Source organism: Trachypithecus francoisi, unplaced genomic scaffold (assembly GCF_009764315.1).
Source record: "Trachypithecus francoisi isolate TF-2019V2 unplaced genomic scaffold, Tfra_2.0 Lachesis_group11, whole genome shotgun sequence".
Classification (NCBI taxonomy): Eukaryota; Metazoa; Chordata; class Mammalia; order Primates; family Cercopithecidae; genus Trachypithecus; species Trachypithecus francoisi.
In genome coordinates, this window is record NW_022681456.1 from 43,917,355 (window position 1) to 43,935,097 (window position 17,743).

At 35.9% G+C, this 17,743-nt stretch overlaps 1 protein-coding gene and 1 long non-coding RNA gene across 7 annotated transcripts in view; one reads left to right on the plus strand and one right to left on the minus strand.

Annotated features, from left to right (window-relative positions):
- The window catches only part of ATP2B1 (ATPase plasma membrane Ca2+ transporting 1), a 117,587-nt gene extending 105,346 nt beyond the window's left edge, over window positions 1-12,241 (plus strand). For 2 of the 6 annotated variants that reach the window (XM_033221102.1, XM_033221101.1), the window contains exons 20-22: window positions 1,028-1,210; window positions 1,584-1,737; window positions 9,024-12,239. In XM_033221102.1, coding sequence (XP_033076993.1) covers window positions 1,028-1,210; window positions 1,584-1,737; window positions 9,024-9,049 — 363 coding nt within the window. In that variant the 3' untranslated portion in view covers window positions 9,050-12,239. Of the gene's footprint in view, window positions 1-1,027; window positions 1,211-1,583; window positions 1,738-9,023 lie in introns of all 6 variants that reach the window. The other 4 variants (XM_033221099.1, XM_033221100.1, XM_033221103.1 and 1 more) reach the window with 3 other exon arrangements.
- Window positions 6,768-17,743, minus strand: part of LOC117089650 — a 61,983-nt gene continuing 51,007 nt past the window's right edge. The window contains exon 4 of the long non-coding RNA XR_004439689.1: window positions 6,768-7,447. This is a non-coding gene — a long non-coding RNA (uncharacterized LOC117089650). The remainder of the gene's footprint in view (window positions 7,448-17,743) is intronic.

Below are 17,743 nucleotides of genomic sequence, written 5' to 3' on the forward strand. Positions count from 1 at the left end.
AAGGTTAATATATTTTATGGCATATAATTTGCATAAGCTAATTTATTGTTATTCTGCATATCAGTGAAGCCAGACTTTCAGGGTTTCTATAAATTTAGCTCAATCTTTACATCTTTTTATCTCTTCTTTTTCTTAATTATATTTCTAGGTTCGGAGGTTTCTTACCCATTTTGAATACCTCATTAATAGAGATCATCTTTTAAGTAGGACCCATACTAAGTGTACCATAATAGAACAAGCACTGCCTTTGGTGGTCAGGAGACCTAGGTTCCTAGTCACTCCATGAACAAGTCACTTTATGTGCCTTGAAGCCTATTTCACCTTGGTGAAATGAAGTGGGTGTACTAGAAGTTCTCCAAGCAGAATTCTGTAGCTGACTACATGCTCGTTTCTCCCTGACAAACCCAACTGCTGCCTTAGAGAATGGATGTTAACACATAAGCTAATACACGTGTATTGGTGTTTCTTGTATCCTTTGTGTTTTCTGGGGCATCTGTTTTTGTTTGGCATCATCAATCAGTACTAATCTAATTTTAAACTGTTGCATTTTTTAAAAATACTTAACAAAACTATTTTCAGTGTAACCTTGATGATTTTTTAAAATTTTTATACATTTTTTCTCATTGAACTCTGACAGCATTAATGAAATGTCAACATGTTTTGCATCTAGTAAGACCAGCTGCCATTTTCATTGTATTCAAAATAAATAGGACTTTAAGTAAATACATATATCAGACCATGGTTTTAAAATGTACTGTCTTGAATGTCCTGATGAAAATGTGAAAAATGTAATCAGGTTAATTTCCATTTAGGAAAACTTTTTACCCTTCAAACTCAAATCTTTTGTGTAGCTAAGAGAAGAATGTGTTTTGCTCTGGGAGAGAAAGACTAATCAACAGGATCCCATTACTTCGTTGGTAAAGATAGTCGAATACTCTGACCATTTGTAGTACCTTTAGTATTACAGTTGATCAGCTTACCTTTACTTGATATGATTTATTTCTAAGTTCATTCCCCTGTGTTGTAGCTTATTTCAACAATTCCAACTAGCCGTTTAAAATTCCTCAAAGAAGCTGGTCATGGAACACAAAAGGAAGAAATACCTGAGGAGGAATTAGCGGAGGATGTTGAAGAAATTGATCACGCTGAAAGGGAGTTGCGGCGTGGCCAAATCTTGTGGTTTAGAGGTCTGAACAGAATCCAAACACAGGTATGGGCCTGGTAGAGAGGTAGGAGAGATGATGGGAGCCAGGGCTTTTTGACCTGGGGAGGAGATTCGAGTGTACTTCTTAAACTTCCTCTCTAGCCTTCCCAACCCACAAATTGTATTCTCTTGAAAAGTAATCCTGGTGCCTGGAATGAGTGAAACTTTTAACTGATTATGAAAGAATGTGTCTATATGCCCCTAAGCTCCTTTTTTCCTAGCTCCCCCACCCCCCACTTCATCTCAAAATGCTATTCTTGCCTATAAGCTTTGTTAAAAGTGCCTTTTTCTTTTTATATGTTGATAGATGGAATGGTCCTTTCTCTTGTTCTCTCTCTCTCTTGCTGAGCAAGCTGTCACAATCTCTGATTCCTTGCAGATGGATGTAGTGAATGCTTTCCAGAGTGGAAGTTCCATTCAGGGGGCTCTAAGGCGGCAACCCTCCATCGCCAGCCAGCATCATGATGTAACAAATATTTCTACCCCTACACATGTAGTGTTTTCCTCTTCTACTGCTTCTACTACTGTGGGGTGTGAGTGTGTGTTCCTAAGTGCATGAAATTAACATTTCCTACTTCACACACCTAACGTTTCTCATTTTCTCCTTAATGTTTGAATTCATTGTTCAGGCTTTTTCATAAAGCTTTCTTTTCGTAAAGTGGATTGAGACCTCAAAGTGTTGTCGTTGTTGTTTTATTTCTTAGAGGGCTAGACAACAGGTGGAACAATTGCAACCAAAGATTAGATGCAATCTGTGAGCTTGTCTCTGTGCTAACTCTGATAGTTAATATGGGGAATAAAATTGTAGCTTAGAACTTGTGAAACTACTATAAATTTTTGAGTATATGCCTTTAAACATGTTTATACTGCATGGTTCCTAAAAGCATGTGATTTGAAACTTATCTAACAGAACCAGGAAATTGCATTTTCAAAGCTAAGAATAAACTTAGCATTTTGACTTTTGTCCAATTTGGAAAGTAAGTTAGCAGCCTGAAGACAAGTTTTCAGTATGTATAGCCAGTTGCTTGCCTTCTTAACCTGTACTTTGTCTTTGATTTTTTGTTGTTGTTATTGTTGTTGTTGTTGTTGTTTGGCTGTGGGGTGGTTTTGGGGGAAATCACTGTAAATTTTAAAACTTCCTGTGGAATTTATGGTTTGGGGTGGTTTTTTTTCCATTTGTATAGTCAATTTAGTTAAAAATTGCATCATAGATAAGAAATATTCTGTTAAGTTTCAGTAGAAGTAGGAAAGTATACTATTGATTAATTGTTGAACCAATAAATATTGTAATTTTCAATAATTGACTAAAATAACATTTTCTTTTAGGTTTTTAGTAAATAGCAAACTTTGTAAAGGCCTTATAAGCTATAAATATTACTGAGAATTCATGGTGCATTCTCGAATATGTTGGAGGCATTAAAGATGTAAACCCAACCTCATCCCAAAAATTTACGGCGATACCTAAGGTTAGCCTTGAAGTAGATAGAGACCTATCTTCTCCCTTTGGTCTCCAGCCAGCAAAGGACTAGAGGAACCTTGAGAAGCTGCAGAGAGGATGAATTAAGGGAGAAAACAGTACAGACTTTCTACTTAATGCCTGTTTGTTCCCTATTTAGTTAAGTATATTTTTATTTGATATTTTTAAAAATGTGGTGAAACAGGCACAGTAAGAACTGTCCCTGTTTTACAGGTATGAAAACTGCCTTAGAGTTTAAATAACTTGTCTATGGCTAATAAGCAGAGGCCGCATGATGTAAACCAAAGTGCACACAAGTGTTTCAAGTGACCCTCTAACATTAAGATATTAAAATTATATACAGGGACAGCTAAAACTCTTCCTTTTAAAAATTACCTACCTGAATAAAATGGTAACCATAAATTGCCTGGCCATACGCCTGGTACAGTAAAAATGCCTCTTCCTCCCTGTATCTATGGATTTCAAACTATGCCTCTCTCTCTAGAGCTCCTTACCACCTAGCCTTAGATGGTAAATGTTCTGTAAGCCTTTATGGAAGGCCTACCATATGTCAGAACTATGCTGGAACCTCTAGAACCTGCAGTCTAGTAGAGGACAAAAACAAATAGTTAGAAATGTCTACACGGCAGTAAAACACAAACTGTCATAACAGGGTCCTTAGCCTACCCTGGAAAGTCAAGAAAAATTGCCTGAAGGAGATGACTCCCAGGATGACCCTTGATAGAATTTACCAAATGAGGCCTCAGTGATTATAATCTGGTACTAAAAGAGGAATAAAGTAAGGGATTGATAATAGTCTGGTACTGAAAGAGTAATAAACTAAGGAAAGCTGAAATGGAAGTAAGCATCTGTTTATACCCCACAAGAAGGAGCCAAACTCAGACTTTATCCTGATAGACTCCCTTCCCTCAAAATTTTAAATTTGAAAAATTCAAACCTACAGACATGTTGAAAAATTAATACATGAAAATCTTTCACTTGGATTTACCACTTACTATTTTATGACACTATTTTATCTGTATATTAATACAACTTTTTTTCTGAGCCATTTGAAAACGGCAGATACCACGGCATTTTATCCCTAAATACTTCAGCATGTACCTAAGAATTCCCATATATAATCATACTTTATTATCCAATAAATTTAACATTGATTACATATTATCTAACAGACAGTATTCAGATTTCTCTGGTTGCCTCCAGAATTTCCTTTATAACTTTTTTAATCCAAAATAATTACTGACACTATGTGTGTTATGAGTCTGGTCTCCAACCTGGATTCATTCCTTGCCTTTATTTTTTATGACATTGACTTTTGAAGAATCTAGGTGAATTGTCTTATGAAGGGTTCTACATTCCAGATTTGTCTGATTGAGTCCTACTGGTTAGCTTCATATTACGCTTTTTTGGCAAGTTTATCTCATAGGTGATGTGTATCCTATTCATTTTTATTTACCAATATTTTAAGTAATTTTTTTTTCATTTGGAGGGCTATCAGATGACTTTAGGTATACTAATATTTCTCAGTCTGAATGTGTTCCAAGCTTTATATTAAATATCAAAGCAATCATAAACTGTCTTAAGACAGACAGGCAGACACATATACACACACACCTCTGCACATCCACCCCAGGCTCTTTTTTTCTGATGCACTCACTGTTCATATGAAATCTCTTGAGTTTCTGAGCCCATGTGGCTAGGGGAGCAGATACTTCAGGGAAGTAAAGGTGCATTTAAGAGAGTAGCAAAGGAAGGATTGTAGTTGTTGCTTTATCGAGGTTTGAGATGTTTACTTCCTCATTCTGTGTCCTATGTTCTTGGAGTTATCCAGGAACTAAATCATATCTTGTTAATACAGTTGTCATTATACACCAAGAGTTGCAGTAATTATGTTGCTGTTACCATAAATGTCTTTCACCCTTGTTGGTGGAGCATTGTCTTAGGTGGTACAGAACATCAGCCAGTATATAGAATTATGTTAATATATTTAATGAATGGTTTCATTTTATCACTGTGTTTCTGCCCTAATATGGAATAGTTTTAAAACCACCTGTGGGTCTCACATTTCTTTAACCTTTATTGGGTGACCTTGCTTAGCTAAAATAGAAGAAAGAATCGATTTTGACTTTGTCAAATGCTAGACTCAGACATCTCTGAAGAGACCTTTTACCCTTCATTTATTAGTCAGATCTTCACTCTTACAGGTCTCTAGAGAAAACATTCTGTAGTTTTTTTCTATTTATAAAGTATATCATTCTAACACCAGTTTTTACCATTAGTAGACTTTTTTTTTCCTGAATAAATAACTACACATTCCTGGAAATGAGAAATTGAGAGAAAATTTGGTTTTCTAGGTGGAGGAGGAGCAAACTACAGCTTATGGGCCAAATCTAGCCTGTTGCCTATTTTTGGAAATAAGTTGTTATTGGAATGCAACACTGCCCATTCATTTAAGTATTACCTGTGGCAGATTTTTCACTATAAGGGCAGAGTTGTATAATTGTGACAGACTGTATGACTCACAAAACCTAAAATATTTTACTGTCTGGCACTTCACAGAAAAAGTTTACCAACCCCTGTTCCAGATAGATAAAGACATTACACAGGTGGGTCTCCTTTTGAGATAATTTAATATGCAAGTACCCAACTTTGGAAAAACAATCTAGAATTTTGTTTCTAGTTGCAGAGTATCTTTTACTGTGCCATTGCAATTAGTGCACATAGAAAAGTAATAGTGAAAACAGATTTCAGAAGTGGGCAATTTGTTGTAGAAGGTAAGATTTATTGGCTTACGATTAGTATTTTAGAGTTCTCTCTTCTGTACAATATTTTGGGCAGTAAACAATGTTATTTTCTGCTATCAAAAGTTAGGATGGTATTTACAAAAATTGGTTTTGTAGGTACATGATCTTGATTTGTTATATTTCATATATTGTTTACCTTGATAATCATTTTCAGTTTCTTAAAATTACTTCATGATTATGATAATCACTTCAGTTTTTTTGTTTACCATATATGCTTATGCAGTATTTTTGGGAGTTTTTTTCTCCGTTGAATAATTTACTTTTACAGAATATTTTTGACATAAGAATTACTGAATTTTTCGTAATTCTGATAATTTCGAGGGGTGTAAGTATGCTCCACAGAGTAGGTTTAAATAGATAATAAATAGGAATTGAATTTTAAAACTGAATAAAATATAGGCTTGGATTTAACAAAAGCCTGTATTTGTTTACTTATATTTCTGCTTAAATCAAATTATTTATGGTATTAATATAGTTTCCTTCTTACCTAAAGTATTGTGCACAAAATTATTTTCCTCACAGCTATTGTACTGTGCGAATTTCACATACAGAAAGTAATAAAGATCAGAGCAGGTGTAAGCCAGCTCAGTGTCATGCCTTGGATCAAGAGTGCTTTCTTATGTTCTTTGTAAGTAGAAAGTAAAACAAATCTGGTTTGATGATTCCTGGTTAATCTGAGCTTTATTGTATGTATCTCAAGAACTGTTCTTTGAAAATTGAATTGCTTTTGAGCATTGCTGAGCTGGCCTAGTAACGTGCTGAAACTAACTAGTCATGTGGCTTAAATAGATGTGTCAGACAAAGGAAGCATTAATCTTAATCTTATGGAATGTTTTATTCAAGTGAAGTTGGTGATAAAGTAAATGTTCGCATGTTTTTGTCTTCTCTTGACTTCCAAGGAACCTGGAATTGGGAGCCCAGAAACCTAGGTTTTAAGACTCTTTAGCTCTAATTAGGAGTTCCTTAACAAGTCAGCCAATAAAACTGTTGCTCAGTTTTATTATTTATGAAGTGGTTAGAAAAAAAATATCTCTAATATTGTTTCAGTAAATTCTTTCAGATAGGAAAAATCTTCGCAGAATTGGAAGTTTTGCTAAGAAGGAATTTAATCTGATTTTGCCTGCCACTGGTGTATGTGTGTAATTGTGTGTATTTCCAAAATAATTGGAAAAACATACACTGGTTGCCCTCACCTTTACACTCTGCCCCTCTTAGAGCTTCACTAACTCAAATCTCTAACTTAAGTTTATACCTTTCTTCTGAGCTCTACATGTTTTCCAAATTTAACATGTTTAAAAAGTAGATTTATTTCCCCCCGATTCTTCACTGCTCACTTTTATACCCAGACTGATTACAAAGAAAGACGGAAAACACACACATACACAGAAAGCTTAACTGTTGTTCTATCTTCAGCATCTGCAGCACCAGCAACTTTATCAAACAAGCAACATCTTCAGGGTTGTCTTGAACAGTTCTCATCACCTGTCAAGTTTGCTGGCTGATTCTCTAGTTTGTATTCTCCTCCGTGCCTACAGGCTGCTGATACCAACACATTTTTTTTTTAAGAAGTTATCTTTTTGCATTTTAAGCTTTACAGTTTGTTATTAGGACAGTCAGGATACTTGCTGAATGTTCACATGCATAAAATGTGAATTTTAAGACTTCACAATAAAACACTGAATGAATTACTATAACGTTATATTTAGCAAGCATTGTTTACATTACATATGTAGTAAAGGGGAAGGGGAACAAGAGCAATAAAAGAAATTGAAAAATATTTGCTGCTATTCATCTGTCAAATTAAGGAACTAAAGTACAAGCAATCGAATAGAATAGAATTATGAAAGATGGTAAAGTTGCAAGACTTTATAGAGTAGATGGCTTGCTGCTCCAAGTGTGGATCATGGGCCAGCAGCTTCAGCATCACCTTGGAGGTTGTTAGAAATGCAGGACCTCAGGCCCCTGTGGAATCACAATCGGCATTTTAACAAGATCCCCAGCTAGTTTATATGCACATTAAAGTTCAAGAAGCCCTGGCCTCAATACTTGTGACCTAACACTGTTTTTAGTTTGTAGTGTGCTAACGAATTTAATCTCCCACAACAACCCCGTAAGGCAAGTACCATTGCTATTTCCCATTTTATAGTTGAAGAAACCTGTTTGACCAAGGTTCCTCGGGTAGTAAGTGGCAGAGCTGGAATTTACACCCAGACATTTTGCTTTTGTATTTCTCAGTTGACTATGCTGTACTCTCCATATAAAGGGCTAAGTGAATATGGACTAAAGCAGTTTACAAATAGGGCTTAGTAAATAAGGAAAGACAACTTGAAGGTGAGATGTGGGTGCATGGCCCTAAACTCTACTCACATTTTTAAATGCATTTACATGTTCATTTGAATAAATGTATTGATGTATTCATTATTGCTATCTTATGAGATGAATTTGGTGACTGCATCTTTTTTCTAGAATATCTCTTAACAATGAGTAAAGGATGTCTTTATTACTAAACAGGATTTATTAGAATCAAAGCAAAAGCAAACACTGTATTTGAATTGATACGTGGTAAATGCTCAACTACTTGGATTTTGTCCTTTTTTTTTTCTAACTCTGAATGACGCTTGAGTTAATAGCACTGAATGTCAGTGTGTGCACTGATGTTTTTAAGTTTCATAGTTTCATTGCCCATTAACCTTTTTCATTTATACAGCAGACTGAGAAGGAAGATGAATTGTTGAGCTATCTATTTAGGGGTGAAAATACTAGAAACCTTTTAACACGTTGTGTCTTCTTGGGAAATTTTTCCCAGAAGAATCCCAGAGGATTTGTTTTTGTTTTTGATCTATTCTTTCCAGATAACTGTAATAATTGATTTAAGTTTTAATCTGTTACAGAGAAAAACACTAACACTTTATAGACAAATGATAGACAAATGGCATATACTCAAATATTTATAGCTGTTTAATGGCATTTTATAGACATTTATTTGGGTTTTGTTCTTTTTATTTTTAATTAAGGGAGTAGTGGGGTAGATGTGAGTTCATTGTGGCATTCAGCTTATATTTGCTTGGCTTTTTCATGGTCGGTGACACCCTAATTCCTAGCATGACAAATAGTAACCCTTTGTGCTTGATTTGTTTAACTTATTTGAGTTGTTTTCAAAATGCATTATTTTTAATTTTAAAAAAATCAGCTAAGCTTGTGTATGGTTAAGTTTTTGTTTTGTTTTGTTCTGTTTGATTTTGTTCTTTTAGGGAAAAAATCCTATAAAATGGCTATTAAATTTTTAGCCAATGACAATGAGATTTTCTTAATATTACTTGAATTATTTACCTCTTAATTCTTAGAGTATGTGGTTTTGTTGTTCTGTAGTGTCTTACTAAAATATTCATTTTTTTACAGTGTATTGCAAGTTCCACTGCATTACATGCAAATATGATTCACTCATACCTAGCTGTTTGTGGATTCAAACTCATAAATGAACCATTTTCAAGTTGTTAATAGTGTACTGACATCTTTCTGTGTTTTCTGATATTTACAGATTCGAGTGGTGAATGCATTTCGTAGTTCTTTATATGAAGGGTTAGAAAAACCGGAATCAAGAAGTTCGATTCACAACTTTATGACACATCCTGAGTTTAGGATAGAAGATTCAGAGCCTCATATCCCCCTTATTGATGACACTGATGCTGAAGATGATGCTCCTACAAAACGTAACTCCAGTCCTCCACCCTCTCCCAACAAAAATAACAATGCTGTTGACAGTGGAATTCACCTTACAATAGAAATGAACAAGTCTGCTACCTCTTCATCCCCAGGAAGCCCACTACATAGTTTGGAAACATCACTCTGATTGTAAGCTGAATGTTAACACACTAGCTGCATTGTAAAGAAACAAATCGAAACTGGGTCTTTTCACATATTGTGATGGACAAGCTAGTATTCTTGTCTTTGGACTTCAACAGAAGACACACTTGTACGAATGTAGATTTATTTTTTTAAAAAAAAAAAAGCAAAGCTTTCTGCCAGACTGAGGGTGCTTTTTGGGGGGTGGGAGAAATGAACTGACAGATAAACAGTAACTCAGCGTAAGTGACCCGTGGATCATCAGTAGAACCCAAGCATGGTCCTGAACAGTGTATTAGCAGAGCTTTAGTTTATCTCAGTCCTGGATGGGAGAGAGGGAGGAGTAAAACTGGGCAAGACAAAGAGCCCTGGATCGTTGAATTGATACTTTAATTTCTGCTGTTGGCTGTTAATAATTTGGATTATTTATGTTTATAAATGATACAGATCTGTTTACAAGGTTTGTAGATACTTTTTTTGTTCCTGTTCATAGATGGGAAGCTTCCTTATAACTGATGCAGAGAAAAATTAGTCCTTCAAATACTGCTGTATTTTCAGGAAAAAAAAAAGGGGTGTTTCTATTGAAACTGTACTAAATTTTTGCCTACAATTTACCTTGTTAAATATTGTAGATAAATTGCTAATACTAATAGCCAAATAGATAACACTAATGCTTTGTTTAAAAAAAATGAAAAAACAAAACAAAACAAAAAAACATGAGCAGTGGTGTTCTAAATGAAGTTATGACATCTGTCCTAATTAGTTTCTTAAATACATTTACTACTTAATGGTTTTGAAGCAACTGTTTAATTTTTAAAATTTTTGAAAACTTGCTAATAACCTTTTGTTCAGAATTTAGTAGATTGTTTAATGCAGGACATCAACTACATAATGAAAGATGCTTGAAATGCTTTTGTTATTTCAGGCAAATCAAATTAAATCAAACTATCAAACTACAAGAGAACCTTAGTCCTTTTTGTTTTTGTCTAAACATGTTAGTTCAGTGATGTCTTGGTGAACTGTGAGTGAACTGTATTGATTTTTTTAATCTTTAGAGACCTTCATACAGCATGAGGGCTGTTGGCATTTTGAAAAAGGTTAATAAGTAGAAGCATACATGTTTTCCTTTTGTTTTTGAAACTTGTTTGTAAACATAAATAAATATGCCCTTTTATTAAATAAATTCATGGCAATGTTTTTTTAAAAGACATTTCAGCTTCTTTTCTCAATTCTACATATACAGTGCATCATTCTGTTCTCTTTGACCACAATTGGAATAAATTTCAAGATGGTAACAGCCCCATGAAGTACCTCTTTTAATTCCTTGCTGGTAATCTAATAGAATCAGATTAAGAAAATTAACACAATTTTGCCATTTGACATACTCTTCATTGAATTTGGTTTGTCTAAAATAGTCTCACAGGTAAAAAACATAATAATGACCACCATTGTCTTTGATACATTTATTTTAATTCTTAAGTGGCCAAATAACAGATTAGATAAAATGAGATTACATGAAAATTTAGATGCAATAATTGACCATATGCTAGAATGCCCACCTCTAAGCCAATTGGATTCTTTAGCTCTCTTTTTCTTTCCTTTGTCTACCTTCTTCCTTTTTGTGCCTCTGTCTTTACCCTTTAGAAACTGGCATGTGTTAGGGCCCAGATTTCACCAGATACACAATCCTCAGGCTGACATAAAGTTTACGAGGACTACTACTATAACTGAGAGTGCTGACCCAGCAAAGAAACATTTAGTTGATGGTGCTTGATATTTTTGGTGGGTGGGGGAAATCTTTTTCTCACCATCAAATCTTTGCAGTAATCTTCTGCAAGTCTTAGAAACACATTGGCTCTGTCAGCATTTGTAATTGTACATTTATTCATCAGGTATTTATAATGAATCATACTGTAAAAAAGAGGTAGCATGATATGCTGGAAAGCATATTAGACTAGGAGTCAAGATCTGGTTTCTAGTCTTGGTTTTGCCATTAATGTGCTGCATGATCTTGGGAAAATCATTTACCCTAAATAAGGGTGGTAGACTATCTCGAAGAACCCTTTCAACTCTAAAAATTGACCCTATCAACTGGAGAGCCTATAAGGCATAGGGAATAGAGAAAAGGGAAATGTTTTCAGTTTTCTTTTTTATTTTGGTTATGCTTAAATATGAATGTAATTACCAAAAGATTTAGAAGTGCATGTGCTTTGGAGGATTTGTATTGAGCTTTTACAGTATTCATTTTTCAACTCAAGGCAATGGCTTTCTACACCAACTCTAATCCATAAACGGGTCTTATGACATCCATGAAGTAGTAGCAAGACATGCTTAGTGTGTATTTCTCTCTTTGAGACACTGTAATTTCTACCAGAAATTTCCAGAGCATTATGTAAGTAGAAAAAAATGCAAGCAAGCTGTTAAAGATCTTGGATCCCATTATAAAGTATGTATAGTTGAAATCTGTAATTCAATCACTTTTTCTCTTTTATCCTCTAACCAAAAAATTGTTTAATTTTGCATCCCAAATGTTTTTAATCTTTGTATATTTTTTAAAAATCCTTTTCTCCTCATCATTGCCTTTTTTGTGGTTGTAAATAGACTTACTTGCACTTTGAAGATGAGTTACTCCTTGTCATCTTACAAATATGTGATATGGTAATTTTCATAACAGATGTCAGTTTTGAACCAAGAATTGGTGATTTGTTTATAAGAAAAAAACTGGCTTCATTTCTGTGAAATTGCTCTTTGAAAATTTCTTTTTACACGTGTAAGCCAACTGAGATACCGTGATGGTGTTGATTTCTTTCAATGATGCTTACCATCTATTTTAGCCACTGAGCCTTTTATTATTTGTCTATTTGTAAAGTTTATTTGTCTTAACTCATTTAATAAATATACTGTTTATCTGTTTCTGAATGGGGACTGAACTTTTTGGATATTGATATTGATTGGAAAATATTTTGGAATTTTTTCTACTTTAAATTTTAGAAATCTAATTGAAAATGCTATAATGTACTTGAAATGTTATGGTTGTGTTACAGTGAATCACTCTTCTAATAATATGCATGATCTTGCCTCTAAAATGAGAGTGGGTACATTGTCCCTACTCTCCTACCCACTGTCCTCAACCCTTATAGCACAATAGATCATTTCTGCAGTCTGTGGGAATGTAATCTGCTGGTTTTAGTACAGATTAGTTTTTCACATTAGCTGTTAAGAGCTTGTTTTTATCTCATTTTCCATACTTGTCAATACCAGTTATCTGAACTCTATGGGAGAAATTAATGAAATTACCATTAGTTGTTTTTTATAATAAATTATTAATATAAACTAGCAACGTTGTTGAAATACTGAGGAAACTTTAAATGATGATGAATACCATATTTTTCAGTTAGTATAAATCATTAGTAAATTATCGAGTATACTTAAGTACCGTATTTATGACATGAAAGATATTTTCCATTTTGTCAAATTGGGTTTATATAATGTATTAGACTTGAATTTTGAATTAAGTTCTCTTTGTAAAAATTAGCTGAGAAAGAAAGGGGAGTTTAAGCCTTTGCATGTTGACATTGTTCCTTCCCCATGCCTTCAAGATTGTGTCTTATTGCAGCTGCCTTCTTTCTTTAACCTGTGGTACTCTAAGACTCTTATACTCAAACCCCCATCAACTTTTATCTTTTTTAATTAGTCTGTTAACATTCATTTGTAGACCAAAATAAAAGATACTCTTAATAGCATAATTACACCACCTCACTAAAAATCTGAAAAATAATCTTTCTTTTAGAATAAGTGTTTTTATACCATAAAGACTGTTTCATGTGGTCAGAAAACTGGTAGTTGTGTTTCTGTACTTTTCTCATCAGTATGTGTCACAAAGGAAATAACCAGACCAGGCACTGTGGCTCATGCCTGTAATCCTAGCACTTGGGGAGGCCAAGGCTGGACAATCATTTGAGACCATCCTGAGCAACAAAGCTAGATCCCCCTCCCAACAAAAATAAAAATAAAAAATTATCTAGTGGTGGTACCTGCAGGTAGTCGTAGCTACCAGAGTGGCTGAGGTGAGAGGATCTCTTGAACCCAAGAGTTTGAGGCTGCAGTGAGCTGTGATCACACCACTGCACTCTAGCCTGGGCAAGAGTGAGACCCTGTCTCAAAGAAAAAAAGGAAATTCGCTTTATGCAAATAGTTTCTTTTTCAACCAATTGATAGCTTTACCCCTTAAACTCGCCATTGAGTTTGCTTTTATGCTTTACATCTAAGAACTGTTGATAACATTTGTCCTATTAAAGTATTTCAATAGCATGTTAAATCTGTATTCTGTTAGTTTAAGGTATCATTGTCGAACAGCATAATAATTGTTCCAAAGTAGGGGATCAAAGTTAAGAAAATGTGTGTGTGTGCTTATGCAGAATCAGTCTCTGGCACAACTTCCTTAACCACACTACATCCTAGGAAAACAAGTTCCCAAATCAGTAACACATAGTCTGGGTTTGGGTTCAGTGCAGGGAATCCCTAGGATTAAGGATTCATTTTTTCCAAATACATTTTCAGATCATTAGTTATAAGCACTGATACTTTTGTTAGCTATTAGGGACATGTCACAACGTAAATTAGTATTTATGGAGTACTTGGTATGTACTAAGCACTTTACATGGATTATGTAAGCAACCTGGTAAACAGTCTGCCATTTTGCAGCAGCGAAATAGGCTTAAAGAGTTCAGGGAACTTGCTGTAGGTCACATGGCTAGGTAGTAGAGCTGGGATTCACACTTGAGGCAGACCATTTCAAGAGGCCAAACCAGTAGCCACTGGTCTTTACTGCAGGACTAGCATCTTGTTAACCTGAATCAGGGCCCAAATTTTCGAACAGTTAAAATTTTCTGCTTAACTCTTAAGCGTTTCCATTATTGCACTTTTCTGGTATCAAATGCTTCCGAGAAGATCTTTTTTTTTTTTTTTTTGAGGCGGAGTCTCGCTCTGTCGCCCGGACTGGAGTGCAGTGGCCACATCTCAGCTCACTGCAAGCTCCGCCTCCCGGGTTTACGCCATTCTCCTGCCTCAGCCTCCCGAGTAGCTGGGACTACAGGCGCCCGCCACCTCGCCCGGCTAGTTTTTGTATTTTTAGTAGAGACGGGGTTTCACCGTGTTAGCCAGGATGGTCTTGATCTCCTGACCTCGTGATCCGCCCATCTCGGCCTCCCAAAGTGCTGGGATTACAGGCTTGAGCCACCGCGCCCGGCCCCGAGAAGATCTTAAGAATCTTCACAGCCTTCCTGGAGAATAGCTCAAAAGACTGAGGCATAATCATCTATTAAGATGTATAATCCAAGCTTTCCTCATGATCAGACCTCCTCTAGCCAAAGAATCAAAGATAAACTCGGTAGAATGGTGCTTTTAATAGCACATTTTGAATAGAGAATTTCATTATTTAGTGCTTTTAAGATGGGTATGTTTATTCAAAGTCTTAGAGATATTCCAATAATTTAACCTGTTGCTTTGTTTCCTAGTTTGGAATGAAAATAAATATAACATTAGTGAGACACTCTGCATGTCTGCATTTTTTGGTTTTGAAACTTGTGAGACTAAATAGGGTGTTTTACTTTCAATTAACTTTTTATTTTGTGAAGAATTATTTTGTCCTTAAACAATATTTTCCTTTTTTTTTTTTTTTTTTTTTTGAGATGGAGTCTCACTCCGCTGCCAAGCTAGAGTTTGCAATGGCATAATAGCTCACTGCAATCTCCTCCTCCTGGGTTCAAGCAATTCCCCTACCTCAGTTTCCCAAGTAGCTGGGACTACAAGTGTGCACTACCATGCCCGGCTAATTTTTTGTATATTAGTAAAGACAGGGTTTCACCATGTTGGCCAGGATGGTCTCTATCTCCTGACCTCTCCTCCCACCTCGGCCTCCCAAAATGCTGGGATTACAGGCATGAGCCACCACACCTGGCCAATGAAAATGCTTAATGCTGTAATAGTGAGCCCTGTTGCACATGGGATTTTAAATGATCCGTTTTTAAAATAAGAAAATTGTAGCCATTTTTAAACTACTGTCTTGATACCATTTTATATTAATATTGTTTGCTTTATAAATGGTTCCCCTTGGTCTGTAAAAATTAGGTGCTGATGTTTATAATCTTAAAGATATCTTTAAGAAAAGGTATCTTAAAACATTTTCCTGGAGCGGAGGTGGGCAAAGTGGTGATTTGGGAAGGTTTTGGGTGTGTCGGATGGATTGGTGATTGATGAGACTGAGGGTAGGGATATAAACAGAACAGTTAAAACATTGAGTTGTACAGGCCTGGGGTACAGAGGGAATAGACTAGGATAGTAACAGCAAAATTAAAGAGAACAGAAAAGAATGTGCACTTGAAAGCATAGAGGAAATATTTGTAGCAAAACAGGAAACCTAGTTGATGGCATTTCAAGGCATCATCTGCTTTTGGATTTGTTAGCTACTTATGTGTAGAATGAAAGAACATTTAATTAGGTGACCCCTTAATTGGCAGAATGATTGGATTAACTATAAGTCTGGCGGTAGTTTTAAAGCATTGTTTGCAGATCTGTCTTGTTCATGTCTTTCAGTTTTTCTGTGAAACAGTTGTTTCAATAAGGAAGTAGAAGGAAAGCTCGTCACTCTTGGGCAGCATTAAGCTGGGAAGGGTTGAGAATAAACTAGATGACAAAATCAGGAGTCAAACTGATAAGTGATGAGATGACTAAAACTATAGTTTAATATAGATAGATGTAAAATCCTGCTCTTTGGGACCTAAAGTCAGAAACAAAATGACAAGAGAAGGCAGATGCCTCCTTAAATGTGGGAAAACTATAGGTTTGGTTGACAGAATGGAAAAGGTGCATTCTAGAGTCCAGAATCCTGGCCTTGAGGGACATATGAAGGTTTGGAATAAATGCAATGAGGAATGTTCCTGAAAAGAAGAAGAGACAAAGGCTAGTTTGAGCATCAGTGAGGAAAACCAGGACATGAGTATACATTTTGGTCACCAACAAGACAGATACACTAAAGCTGAGAACAGGTATGAAGTTGAAGGTGGCTCAGGTTTAGGTACCAAGGTGACATAACCTAAAGAAAGCAAAGCCATTCAGGTCAGTCACAGCAGGAGTAAGGTGACCAACTCAAACAAATACCTCCAAGAAGCTATGAATGGCTCTTCATTTGCTTCTTAACAACTCTAACCTCACACAGTTGTCACTTGTCTCTCTTTTTCCATTGCTATGAGTACATTATGTGCTCATGTGTTCTCCCTGGCCCTGTAAATTCCTAGAGGCCTCTTTTGTACGTATATTTCTTCACAGTGCTTGCACCACCCTGCCTCTCCTTCCTCAACACAACAGATGTGTAAAAGAAAGTGCTGTTTATTTTCCGAGAAAAATCACTTCTCTGGGAGAGGGTGTTAAGGCTCAAAGAGTGAATCTCTGAGGCAGTATTTTTTCCTAGCAGTTCACCAGAACTGGGTTCTAAATGGTTCCAACTCTTAAACCAACTTTTAATATCTTGAGTCCTCAGTTTCCTCAACAGGAGTATGAGTATTGCAATTTCTGCCCTGCCTTAGAAGTTGAGATGAACTTGAAAATGTGAAAGCACTTTTAACAATTATAAAGCACAGTACAAGGTAAGCCTATTGACTGAGCAACTGAAACCTGTGAAGAACTGTTCCTGCCTCCTCTAAGAAATTTGGCTTAAATAAAAAATTTCAGAGTTTAAAAAGACCCTTAAGTCCCGATTGGGTCATAAATACCCAGGCATTATAAAGGTTACCCTGGAGATTCATCTCATTAGAATAATAGTGTTTGCATCCATTTCAATTTTTTCTGTTTTTAGTCAATTTTCCCTTGTAAAAAGAAGCAGCTTGCTTTCCTCTGGGTGGTAAATAAATGAGGGTGCTAGTGATCCAGTCATACAGTTTTTTATTATTTATTATTTAGCTGAACACTAGAGCTGCTCTGATGATTTGAGACCATTACCAAGTTTAATTGCTCTTTTTGTTCCCAGTCATATCTTTTTTTTTTTTTTTTTGAGACGGAGTCTCGCTCTGTCACCCAGGCTGGAGTGCTGTGGCCGGATCTCAGCTCACTGCAAGCTCCGCCTCCGGGTTCATGCCATTCTCCTGCCTCAGCCTCCCGGGTAGCTGGGACTACAGGCACCGCCACCTCGCCCGGCTAGTTTTTTGTAGTTTTTAGTAGAAACGGGGTTTCACCGTGTTAGCCAGGATGGTCTCGATCTCCTGACCTCGTGATCCGCCCATCTCGGCCTCCCAAAGTGCTGGGATTACAGGCTTGAGCCACGGCGCCCGGCCTCCCAGTCATATCTTTATTCCCATAATAAACCATAGGATAGATCAGTACTTCCCAAACTTTGCTGTACATTGGCGTCACTTGGGAGAA